The sequence below is a fragment of the Lathyrus oleraceus genome, chromosome 7 (assembly GCF_024323335.1).
Source record: "Lathyrus oleraceus cultivar Zhongwan6 chromosome 7, CAAS_Psat_ZW6_1.0, whole genome shotgun sequence".
Taxonomy (NCBI): Eukaryota; Viridiplantae; Streptophyta; class Magnoliopsida; order Fabales; family Fabaceae; genus Lathyrus; species Lathyrus oleraceus.
Genome location: NC_066585.1, coordinates 150,065,603 through 150,079,030, shown reverse-complemented (window position 1 = coordinate 150,079,030; position 13,428 = coordinate 150,065,603). Strand labels below are relative to the sequence as shown.

The window sequence follows — 13,428 nt, the reverse complement described above, 5'->3', positions numbered from 1 at the left end:
GCCTGGGTTAAGAGCTATGAGGCATAACCCTCATCTCCATTTCATCTGCTCACCCTAACTCTCAATGTTAGAGGTTAAGAGCCTGACCACCCTTCCAGTATTTGGCTTGTTTGTCAAGGTTGATATGACCCCTTGACTAAAGCCCAACCTTGCTTGAGCCCCCTTGGTTGTGTATAGTGTGTGCTATTTGTTTTTGATGTTTATCTGCTTAGCTTCTCATCTCCTTTCTGTAGGAGTCGTATGATCAACTTTTGAGGAAGTTGACGTACGTAGAGATAGACTTGAGTTGACTCACTGCCTGTGTGAGTCAAACTCTTGTTAGAAACCTCAACCTAGGACTATTGTGGATTACATGATAACTATTAGGCTCGAGTCAGTCTCCCTTTTAGTTTGTCATTTCCCAGTCTCTGGTTAGGATAGAAGTTTCTCCCCTGTTAAGGGGAACTACGTCGCCCTGATCCTCATACCAGATGAGGTACGTAGGCAGGAGATCGTGCGAGATCTCTCCGGGCACCCTTTTTCTTTTTTGTGTGTGTGTTTGCTTGACAGCTATTAGGCTCGAGTTCCCGACTCCCTATTAGCCCGTCTGTTTGGTAACTTGTTTGTTGTGTGTGTGGAGTCTGATGTAAGTCCAGCGATTGGCATTTGGTTTCCCGTTTGTTTGTTGTGTGTAGAGTCTGATGTAAGTCCAGCGATTGGCATTCGGTTTCCTGTTGGTGTTTGTATGCGTGGAGTCTGATGTAAGTCCAGCGATTGGCATTCGGTTTCCTTGTTTGTATTTGTTGTTTGGAGTCGGACATAAGTCCATTGATTGGCAGTCTGTTTCCGCTTGTGTGTTTCTTTTGACGTCTCAGCGTCTGTGCGTGTGTTTTGTTTCGGCGTGCGTTAGCCGAACTACGGTAGCTCTGATTCTCATTCCAAATGAGATACGTAGGCATATGATGCGATATCCTAGCGAGCCCGTTCCCCTTTTCTTCCATCTGTGTTTTATTCCAGTGTGTGTGCATTCTTTTTGAGCAGTTATTTAGCAACCTTATTCTATTCTCTTGAGCGTGGATCCCGTCGAGTACGACGGACGTGAGGGGGTGCTAATACCTTCCCCTTGCGTAACCGACTCCCGATCCTTGCAATCTCCGGTTGCAAAACCATTTCCTTTTCAGGTTTACTTCGAGCGTTTCCTTTCCCTCCTTTAGGATAAATAACAACCTTCACTCAGAACATTCCAACATCACAAACTCAACACATGTCAACCATCAATTCACGATTACATGATTATCCGATAATTGTCTCATAAGACTTATCACAAGTAAAGACACGTTTCATATTTTTATGCACATATTAAACCTCTAATTACCATATTAAGGTAGTATTTCACGTTAGTTACTTAACACTTTGAACCATACCTCAAATGGAGTCACAAAACTCAAATTATGATGAAAATAATATTATGAACAAAATCTGCCTTCATGATTTGAATCATGTGTAATATGTGATTTGTAGCAAATCAGGAAGAGGCTACCAGGAGGCTATGATTCGAATCAAGTTTTCACAATGTAACCCCATGATTCGAATCAAATCAGTTTATAACGTTTTTCTACTAAAATTTCACGATAATTTACTTAAAAGCCCAATTTTTTCAACCTAAATTTATCTCAATCCAAATTTTAACATGAATTATCATATCATATCACCTATACCATTGATTTAACACATAACTCGTCAAGTATCATTAATCATCAATTCAACATCCACATTCAGAATTCATACCAACACATCATGCATAATATTCAACATATAATAGAGGACATACTTACATATTTAACATGACAATTATCATGAATTTCACATAAACAACATCAAAACTCATAAAACACAACAATGTTGAATAAAAAGAGGACGGTGATACACCTATATTCAATGCAATACAACATTCATAGTAGTTCCCTCTTCTGAGTTACTCACCTCAACACAAAGAATTATAATTACATGCACAACACATAATTATACAATCCACATCACATCTCACACCAACAACATGTAATTATAATTCATCATATAATTATACGAATATTCTGAAACATATAACTATACTCATAAGCACATAACAACCTTCACTCAGAACATTCCAACATCACAAACTCAACACATGTCAACCATCAATTCACGATTACATGATTATTCGATAATTGTCTCATAAGACTTATCACAAGTAAAGACACGTTTCATATTTTTATGCACATATTAAACCTCTAACTAACCATAATAAGGTAGTATTTCACGTCAGCTACTCAACACTTTGAACCATGCCTCAAATGGAGTCACAAAATTCAAGTTATGATGAAAATAATATTATGAACAAAATTTGCCTTCATGATTCGAATCATGTGTAATCTATGATTTGTAGCAAACCAGGAAGAGGCCGCCAGGAGACTATGATTCGAATCAAGTTTTCACAATGTAACCCCATGATTTGAATCAAATTAGTCTACAACATTTTTCTACTAAAATTTCACGATAATTTACTTAGAAGCCCAATTTTTTCAACCTAAATTTATCTCAATCCAAATTTTAACATGAATTATCATATCATATCACCTATACCATTGATTTAACACATAATTCGTCAAGTATCATTAATCATCAATTCAACATCCACATTCAGAATTCATACCTACACATCATGCATAATATTCAACATATAATAGAGCACATATTTACACATTTTACATGACAATTATCATGGATTTCACATAAAGAACATCAAAACTCATAAAACACAACAATGTTGAATAAAAAGAGGACGGTGATACACCTATATTCAAGTATCCCCCCTTTTACCTGAATTTCCAGCAATTACTCAAACTCTAATTATGGTAATTTTCTTCCCCAAACTCTTGTTCTTCCTTTTTCTCATTTTGCCTCTTACCCCTTTTCTTCAATGCAACTTCTACATATCAGTAAACTCCCCCAACTTTCACACATTTCTTTTTAAATTAAAACTTAATTCCACTATTTTAGTTATTCCAGTTTTACCCTTCCCATCTCTAATTTCTCTTATTTTTCTAAAAACTCTATTTCCCACCCAAATATTATAATTTATATTATTTTATTTATTATTCTATATTTCTATACATTTTTAAAATAATTAAAATTCTACCACTCTTTCTAACCCCTACCAACATAATTCTACCATTCTTCCTAACCTTTGCAGACATACACACTAATTCCACATACCATATATATATATATATATATATATATATATATATATATATATATATATATATATATATATATATATATATATATATATATATACTAAATAATAGTAAAAAATATATTAATTATTTAAATAATTAGATAAAAGCAACAAAAATTCAATTAAATAATTTAATTGAATTCGAGGGTTACTAAAGAGTATATTAAAGAAGAGCATTTCTTAACGCACTTTATATGTTTCTACTGCACCACGTGAATTTCCAAAAATGTCCCATGTTTCTGGAGATGCATCTTCGGACGCACCTCTTACATACTCAACAAAGGTCATTCTGAGATGCGCCCTACAAGTTGAGTTATTTTTATTCCAGAGATGCATCTCCGTAACATTTTAAGAAATACCTTATTTATTTATCAGTTCAGTAGAAATTCCGGAGATGCATCTTCAGAATTATGAGTTGGATTTTGAAATTTTCCGTCACCTTTGCATGTCAGATATTTCCGGAGATGCATCTCCGAAAATATATGATAAAAGAAGCAGTTGTGATCACTCAACATTGTTGCGATAGATGGTTTTCAACCAAACCCTTCACCAAAAAACCCTCTACTCTCAATCCATTTTTTCACTCCAAATCTCCATTTTTTGGTTCATCATATCATAGGGAGTAAAAGAAGATAAAATTTCAGGTAAAGATCCTTCATTTCCCTCAACTTTGCTCATATTAATCAAGCTTTTATGCTAAAAAAAGGAGCGTCATGTCCGAAAATTTATCTCCGGAACTTGTATGAATTTATCCGGAGATGCATCTTCGGAACTAGTCTGTGTTTAGTTTCCGGTTCTATTTTCAGCAGTGTGACTTATATGTTGTTATGCTGTAATTGTTTTCATTAGATATGGTGCACCCCGATATTTTCTTAAAACAAGTTGTTTCTCTGGATGTCCAAGGTGTTATTGTGAAGGTGGTAGATGTTGGCAACCAATTTAAAAACAAGCAAAAGTTTGAATCTCATGATCAAATGCTTCAATGGATTCGTATAAAGGCATCTAAACTTGGATTTGGTGTGGTTATCAGAAGGTTCAATAATGTTTCGAATAAAATATGCGTTTTTGTGAAAATGACGTACGAAAGAAGCGAGAAATATAGAACTCCTCTCCGAAATTTTAAAAGAGACGACACTGGATCTAGAAAATGTGAGTATCGGTTCAAGGTGCGTGGTTACATGTTGGAAAATAAAAACTAGAGATTTAATGTGATATGTGGTTTGTATAACCATGATTTGTGTGAAAAATTAGTCGGTCATCCTAGTGTGTGGCGGCTCATGCTGGAAGAGAAGGAATGTATTGCCGACATGACCTTGAATTTGGTTCAACCAAAAAATATACTTGCAACATTGAAATAGAAACGACCCAAAAATATATCAAATATCAAGCAAGTGTATAATATTTGGTACCTAACTAATAAGGCGCTTAGGGGGGATAAAACTGAGATGCAACAACTCTTGAAATTGTTGGATGATAATAGTTATGTGTCTAGGTACCGAACGTGCGAGGATGAAGTTACTGTTAGAGGAACATTTTGGACTCATCCTTATTCTATAAAGTTGTTCAATATGTTTCCTATGGTGCTCATACTTGATTCAATCCACATGATAAACAAGTATAGACTTTCATTATTGGAGATGGTTGGTGCTACCTCAATTAAGAAGACATATTCGGTTGGTTTTGCATTTCTTGAGTGTGAAAAAGAGGACAATTTTACTTGGGCCTTAGAGGTGTGTCGAACACTGTTGAAGGACCAAGGTGAGATACCTACAGAGATTGCTATCGACCGTGATACTGCATTGATGAATTTGGTTGCAAAGGTATTTTCATCTTCTAATACCTTACTTTGTAGGTACCAAATAACAAAGAATGTGAGAAGTTGAGTTAAACCCGCGGTATTGACGAAACTGATAGAGTATGAAGATGGAAAAATGGTAAAAGCGGGTGTGGTTGTGGAAAAAATAATGGATGCATGAAATTGTATAATAAATTCTTCCATAAAAGAACTATATGCTGATTCTGTTATGTATTTCAGAAAAGTGTGTGAAAAGTATCCAGATTTGTTGAAATATGTTGAAAGCATAATTCTTGTCCAGGTGAAAGAGAAAATTGTTTGTGCAAGGACTGATAATGTTAGACACATTGTAAATACAACAACTAACAGAGTTGAGTCTGCCTGACTACTTTGAAAATTTGGTTGGAAAATAGTAAGGGCGATTTATGTAGAGACTAGGACTTCGTGAACCACATGATTCAAAACCAGCATAATGATATACAAACATCATTTAGTTGGAGCATCACGATTTTGGAACACATATTTAAAGACAACACTTTATATTCTCAGTTAGTCAGTAACATTTTTCGGACGGGTTTAAACTATATTTTTCACGATGCTAAACGAGCTGATAATGTAGGTTATGATAAAGCAAAGTGTGGATGCACAATTGTGAAAACATATGGTCTCTCATGTGCTTGTTTTGTTTCTAAAAAAGTGAAACTTGGTGACCCAATAAAAATTGACGAGTTTTATACTCATTGGAAGAGACTTGGGTTTGATGATGATGGTGTCATGAATGATGGTAAATCGAATATCTCTATTTTAACCGAATGGGAAGTGATACAAGAGAGATTTTTGAAAGCCGATGACAATATGAAACTCCACATCAAAGAACAATTGAGGAAGATTTCCTATCCGGAAACCACCAACACGAAACCGTCCTCTCAACCGATAAAAACAAAAGGCGTTGCGAAGAAAATGAAGCCTACACCGAATGCCAATTAGACTGCACGATCTCCTTCATATTTAGAACATGTTGACAAAGTATTTTTCGACTCACCAACTCTAAAATCTCAAAAAAGTGTTGTCAAAGGAGCTCGCATTAGCAAACCACCTTTGACGCCACTTCCGCCAAAGATTCCATTCATCGACGAGATGCCGGTTTTTATGCACAAATATATCGAGCGGATCGTCAATGTTGAGGGGGACAATAATTACGGTTATCAAGCCGTTTTGACTTTACTCAGTAAAGGAGAAAATAGTCATACACTTGTTCACCATCAACTTATCCAAGAGTTGAAGACGCATAAAGAATCATACACACGGTTGTACGGAAATAAAGAAAAATTCGATGAAGTTTATGAGTCTCTTGTTCCTTGCCTTAGCGGTCCGACACCAGAGGCAAAATGGATGTGCTTCCCTGAGATGAGTCACCTAATAGCATGTGCGTATGTTAGAGTGTGTGTTGATCTGACACACTACGGTTTTTCGGAAACCTTTTTTCCACTGTGCACCGCCCCACCTCAAAATCCAAATGATCGTATCACGTGTATTGGGTGACTTTCAAAATCAAGTCATTTTGTTCAAGTTTACTTGAAACTAGGATGCCCTATACCACTTACATCACCTGAGTGGACGACTCATTCAACCATAAAAGCCAAGACTTTGCCGAATCATTTTATGGAAATGATGCAAGAATTCGAGAAATTGAACAATATTGGAAAAGAATCAAATGCACAAAAGTCCAAGGGGGTACCACTAATATATTTATCCGGCGACATATGTTCTCATTCGTTTTAATTTCTTGTTTTATCTGATAAATAAGTGTATGTAATTGTGTCTCAATATACATGAGGTGTTATATATTCAATATGTGTTCATATTATGTCTTAATGCATTATTGATCATCCCCATAACAACATTTGTTCTTTTATAAAAAAAAGATTATGTTTTAGAGGTTCTGTGTTGAAACTGATTCAGGAGAAGTCCCGAAGATACATCTCCGAAACAAGATCATAGGGTGCGGTTCCGGAGATATATCTCCGGAATCAACATGTTAGTCATTGAGTGGTCCATATTGATCTATGACTTCTATAAATTAAGGTGCTCTTATGTTATATTTCACACAAACTGAAAATGTCTTAAATGTCGCAACTGAACCTTGACTGATATGTCGCAAATGTATCGTTCTTCAACTCTACATCCGGACACACGTTCAAGCTCAACGACTTCACCTCCCTCAAAGATATCAAACACAAAACTCATTATCTCCTACCTTACGAAGACAATCTAAAGATTGTGAAGTTCGAGTACCGCTTATCGTCGATTGACAACCGAGGAAAGATCGCGTTTAGAAAATTTGAGCTCAAGGCGCAAGCGGATGTAAAGTCTATGTGGAATACGTTTTTCAGTTTCGAAACAAAAGTTCCGTTCGAGTTGGAAGCGGCGATTTCAAGATCGGTCGAAGATATTGAAGCGTCCACCTGAATATTGAAGTGTAATGTTGCATTTTATGTTGAACTCATATATGTAATCCTAATTTTATTTTATGAATTTTAATTTTAATTCGGAAAAATTCTTTGTTTTTGGTCTGTTACTTATGTGTCTGATTTATGGAAATGTGATTATGAGAAATTTTCGGAGATACATCTCCGAAATAAAATAAACCAAACAATAATATATTACTCTGAATGATCTTACTTGAGTGTGTGTTGGAATGTGTCCGAAAATATATTTTCAAATGCATTCTTAAAATTTCGCGTAGTTCATAAACTGCGTCTTGATAAAGTTATATGTCACGAAAGTATCTTGTTGGTGGTTTATCATAATAATAACATTATTTTTTGCTTTGTTGCTTATGTAACTCAGATTGATAGGTCAACTGAGCTATAAACAACCATAAGCTTCTAAAAGGAAATTCTGCCATTTCAACGGAGCTATGGGTTCCATCATAGATAATGATTCATCCTCGCTTGCCGAAGAATCTCTTCTTCAGGTTCCACTTTCACTCTAACTAGTAGTATTTAACTAGCTCTTTCTTCAATTATCATACTTTTAACGCTGAATTATGACTCAACAATCCCTTTTTCCATAAACTTGATAGTTAAACATTAGTGTCGATCTTCAATATTCAAATTGGAGGAATAGCTCAATAATTAATTGGTATTTTCCTCTTTAAATTTGGACGAGTGGCATGAATAATTGATTATTTTGTATATGAAGGATGAAGAAATCAAGAAATACACAGGAGATGGCTCAGTTGACTTTAAAGGAAGACCTGTTCTCAAGCAGAATACAGGCAATTGGAAAGCTTGTCCATTTATCTTAGGTGAGTTGTTTTTTTTCTTCCATGGATTTAATCTATTTTTCCAGTTAGTAATGTATGTGTGTGTAATATGAATCACAGGCAACGAGTGCTGCGAACGGTTAGCATACTATGGCATTGCGAAAAATCTTGTTACTTATCTCACCCGCAAACTACATCAAGGAAATGTATCTGCTGCAAGAAATGTCACCACTTGGCAAGGCACTTGTTATCTTACACCACTCATTGGAGCCATTCTAGCCGATTCTTATTGGGGCCGATACTGGACCATTGCTGTTTTCTCCACTATTTATTTCATTGTAATCATTTCAATCTTATAACACTATATTCTCATTTTCAAATCATTCTCCACAATTTGCATGTCTTATTCTGTAATGTGGCTGTTTCATGCAGGGGATGTGTACATTAACTCTTTCTGCGTCTGTTCCCGCATTGAAGCCTGCAGAATGTTTCGGTTCGGTGTGCCCTCCAGCTACTCCTGTGCAATATGCTGCCTTTTTCTTTGGCCTCTACCTGATTGCACTTGGTACTGGTGGTATTAAACCATGCGTGTCGTCTTTTGGGGCAGATCAGTTTGATGATACTGATCCCCAAGAAAGGGTTAAGACGGGATCCTTTTTCAACTGGTTTTACTTTTCTATCAACATTGGCGCCTTTGTATCAAGCACTTTGATTGTATGGACTCAAGAAAATGCAGGCTGGGGTATCGGATTTGGCATTCCTGCTTTGTTTATGGGATTAGCTATAGGAAGCTTCTTTTTAGGCACACCCCTCTACAGATTTCAAAAACCAGGGGGAAGCCCTATTACAAGAATGTTTCAAGTAGTTGTAGCATCTTTTCGGAAGCGGCGACTGGTTCTCCCTGAGAATAGTAGTCTCCTGTACGAGACACCGGACAAGAGATCTGCGATTCTTGGAAGTAGGAAACTCGAACATAGCGACGAGCTAAGGCAATTGTTTAATTAACTTTGAGTTTACTATAAACTTTTCCAACTAATAGTTGGTCGGTCCACTGATGTTCTTTGATGTCCATTGTTTTAATGAAGGTGTCTCGACAGAGCAGCTATAGTGTCGGATGCTGAGAGGGAAAGCGGTGACAATTCTAACTTGTGGAGACTTTGCACTGTGACACAGGTGGAGGAATTGAAAACTTTGATTCGAATGTTTCCAATTTGGGCTGCTGGAATTGTTTTTAATTCTGTTTATGCCCAGTTGTCCACAATGTTTGTGGAACAAGGAACTTTGATGGACACAAGTATTGGTTCCTTCAAAATTCCTCCAGCTTCACTCTCGTGTTTTGATGTAATAAGTGTTATTTTCTGGGTTCCCGTCTACGACAAAATTATAGTTCCGATTGCAAGGAAATTCACCGGCAAAGAACGAGGCTTTTCGGAGTTGCAAAGAATGGGAATTGGCCTTTTCATTTCAATATTTAGCATGTTAGCCGCTGCTGCTGTGGAAATTAAGCGTCTGCAGCTTGCACGAGAGCTTGACCTTGTTGATAAACCTGTCGCTGTACCGATTAGTGTATTATGGCAAATACCTCAATATTTCTTATTTGGAGCAGCAGAAGTATTCACAAATGTGGGGCAACTTGAGTTCTTCTATGACCAATCTCCCGATGCTATGCGGAGTTTATGCACTGCTTTCTCGCTTTTGACTACTTCATTGGGGAATTACTTGAGCTCTTTCATTCTCACTGTTGTAACTTACTTCACTACACAAGGAGGAAGACCCGGGTGGATTCCAGATAACTTGAACAAAGGTCATCTTGATTATTTTTTCTGGCTTCTAGCTGCGCTTAGTTTCTTAAATATGTTGGTGTACATAGTTTCAGCCAAAAAGTACAAGAAGAAAAAAGCTTCTTAGGATTTTTCAGGCAATGATTAGGACTAGATAGAATGTAAAATCGCATTTTGATGTTTTCTTCTGTCATTGTCTTGATTGTTCTGTATAATTTCATAATGTACATCAACCTTATTACAAGAAGTGCATGACATGCACAAATTTATTACAAAAAATATAATCTATAAACACAAAACAATAATTAAATAAGGTAAATGATTTGAAAAATAAAACAAATATAACTAAAGGCCCAACTTTGGTTGGAGTTAGTTAGAACACGAACTAGTTAACTAGGTTCTTTATATTTAGTTATCAAGAGAATAACCCTCAATATAGCTATCTAAGCAGCCATGATTTCTGACGCTTGTTGACTTCCATGTGTGCATCCAATGACTTCTCATCCTTAATCTTAAGGTCAAGTTTCTGAAGCTCATGCAATACATTCTTTATGTCAACTGCAAGACGTTCGACAAGTGTGCGTGAAAAGTCAGCTCTGATCACCGCACGAAGCACTTTTATATGGTGAGCACCTGCTGGCATTGTATATGCCGGAACAATCCAACCATGGCGCCGCAACATCTCCGATATCTTGAATTCGTCGTACTGGTTTCTGTCCTTGAGAGAAAATGCTACCATAGGAACTCCATTGTCTTTGGAGAGTATGTTAAAATATCCAGTTTCTTCCAAGTGTTCCTTCAAAACCATTGCATTTTCTCTGCAATCCTCCATAATACTCCGATAACCCTAGCAAGACAAGTAAAACGAAATGCATCCACAAGTTAGTTAATGTCTCTGGAGTGATAAGGATTGTAAATCAAACTAAAATATGTTTCTTAGGCTCACCTCTTGGCCAAGACGAATCAGTTGATAGTACTGAGCAATTATCTGACTTGAACCTGCAAAAAGTCGAAGGTTAAATTTAAGCTATGTGATGAACATGTGTCGGACACTGAACACTCATTTGTTCAGAAGCGTCAGTGCTACAGAGGTATATATGGTGTAAGTAGGGGTGGCAAAATGGATGGATTGGATGGATATGGATTGGATCCTTAATGGATGGATCAAAACAATCCATTATCCATTAACAATCCACCAAAAGTTTTTTAAAAATATCCAATCCAATCCATCCATTAAGAATAAAAATTCATCCAATCCATCCATTATCATATTTTTAATGGATGGATATCCATCCATCCATTTTTTTTTCCTTTAAAATTTTTCTTTGAAATTTATTTTTTTTTTAAAGTTTTTTACTTTTTTTTAATAAAACAATATCAGTTTTTTTTTTTGAGAAAAAATATTTTTTATTCAAAAAAAAAAATATTTTTGTATTTTTGAAAATAATAATTTAATTTTTTTTATATTCGTAAAAAAAAATAATTTAAAAATAAATTTTTTTATATTCGTAAAAAAACAATATCAGTTTTCTAATTTAAAAATAAGAATTTTTTTTATTTTTAAATTTTTGGAAAAAATCGATTTTTTGTATTTTCAAAAAAAAATGATTTTTTTTCGAAAAAAAAGTTGATTTATTTTCGAAAAAAAATTGATTTTTTTTTGAAAAAAATAAAAAAATTATTTTTTATAAAAAAATTTATTTTTTATAAAAAAAATTTAATATTTGAAAAAATATATTTTTTTAAAATTAGATAAAAAAATCTATTGGATCATTAAAATGTGTTGGATGGATTGGATCAATCCATGCTTATAAATGGATGGATTGGATCAATCCATTAACTTAATTTTTTATGTAATTGATGGATTGGATGGATTTTTTGATGGATGGATTGGATGGATTTTCTCTTAATGGATCTAATTGCCACCCCTAGGTGTAAGCCAAAGTAATGAAAGATGAAGAGAGATGGTTTTTATGCACCTTTTGAAAAGTTTAGGGTGAAGGTGGGTTGGTCAGCTCCAAGGTAGTTAATATGAAAGATAAGATCTTGAGGCAAGTCTTGTTTTGTCCTCCATATAACCCAACCAATTCCTGCATAAACAAGGCCATACTTATGGCCACTAACATTTATGCTCTTCACTAATGGGAGTTTGAAATCCCATTCTAGCTCTGGATATAAAAAAGGAGCAATAAAACCACCACTTGCAGCATCCACATGAATAGGTGTATCCCATCTATAAATTCACAAGCATGATCAGTGAACCAATATATTGATGTTTGAGAGATATAATATTTAGTTTGGCTTATGTTTTAGCTTACTCAGTTTGTTTGTTTTTCTCTAACAAGAGATCATTCAAGAGTTTAACATCTTCAAATTCTCCATTATAAGTTGAACCTAAGATTGCAGCCACACAAATTGTATTCTCATCTACCATCTCAACAGCTTTGGCAGGTTCCATTACATAGTAATCTTCTCTCACCTTCACTTCCCTCAGTTCCACCTCAAAATATCTAGCAAATTTCTTCCAACACACCTGCACATTAGCACCAGTAACCAAGTTTGGCTTATCATAAGATTTTCCTTCGGCCTTACGTCTGTTCTGCCACTTCTTCTTGAATGCAAGTCCTGCCAGCATTATGGCCTCAGATGATCCAACTGTTCCCACACCTATTGCACTCTCATTTTCTCCAATCTCAACGTTGAACAAACGCGCTATCATGTTCACACATCGATTCTGTTAAATGAGGCGAGGAGAATATATAGTTATATACCGATATAAATAGATATATTTATAAGATGGGAAAGTGATGAAGTACATGAAGATCAGTGGTAGCTGGATACTCATCCATGTCGACGTAGTTTTTGTTGATGGATTCCATGATAAGCTTGTTGCATTCTTCCTCCATAGATGTGGTCACAAAGGAAGCTAAGTTCAGCTTTGGATTAGCATCGAGCTGCAACTCATCGTGTATGTTCCGGTACGCAGCTTCTTTTGGCATTGAGTTCTTTGGTATGCTGAACCTGTACCAAAACTTTTCATTCATTACTTTGCAACAAAACCAACACCAAAACAACATAGTATATGAAAAAGTTGGTAGACATTACCTAGGAAGAGAGTCTGTAGTATAACGAGGGGTAAAGTTAGAGTGAAGAAATAGGCCAGGCTTAAAAGCTGGTTTCAGAAAAGCCATGATGAAGTGTATAATAATATATGTTAGGAATTATTTATGCAAAAAAGAAAAGAAATTGTAACGTAAAGTGTTTATCTTCTTCTTGGCCTTTTGTGTATGTTCCAAATTTGTTAAAGAATAGAGATGAAGATTTG

At 35.5% G+C, this 13,428-nt stretch overlaps 3 protein-coding genes across 3 annotated transcripts; 2 read left to right on the top strand and 1 right to left on the bottom strand.

The window, feature by feature from the left end:
* The first annotated feature begins 4,110 nt into the window (after positions 1-4,110).
* Positions 4,111-6,041, top strand: LOC127102518 (uncharacterized). The gene is made up of 4 exons (XM_051039881.1): positions 4,111-4,425; positions 4,681-5,079; positions 5,356-5,403; positions 5,604-6,041. The coding sequence occupies exons 1-4, from the start codon at positions 4,111-4,113 to the stop codon at positions 6,039-6,041; spliced, it is 1,200 nt and encodes a 399-aa protein (XP_050895838.1).
* A 1,772-nt stretch (positions 6,042-7,813) lies between these two features.
* LOC127106801 (protein NRT1/ PTR FAMILY 8.3) lies at positions 7,814-10,318 on the top strand. The gene is made up of 5 exons (XM_051044099.1): positions 7,814-8,031; positions 8,259-8,364; positions 8,443-8,660; positions 8,755-9,311; positions 9,408-10,318. Exons 1-5 carry the CDS (start codon positions 7,975-7,977, stop codon positions 10,228-10,230), a joined length of 1,761 nt encoding a protein of 586 aa, XP_050900056.1. The 5' UTR covers positions 7,814-7,974; the 3' UTR covers positions 10,231-10,318.
* On the bottom strand, positions 10,297-13,428 carry LOC127106804 (glutamate decarboxylase 4). The gene is made up of 6 exons (XM_051044101.1): positions 13,209-13,428; positions 12,920-13,124; positions 12,422-12,837; positions 12,083-12,336; positions 11,050-11,102; positions 10,297-10,950 (listed from the first exon to the last, which is right to left on the bottom strand). The coding sequence occupies exons 1-6, from the start codon at positions 13,292-13,294 to the stop codon at positions 10,543-10,545; spliced, it is 1,422 nt and encodes a 473-aa protein (XP_050900058.1). The 5' UTR covers positions 13,295-13,428; the 3' UTR covers positions 10,297-10,542.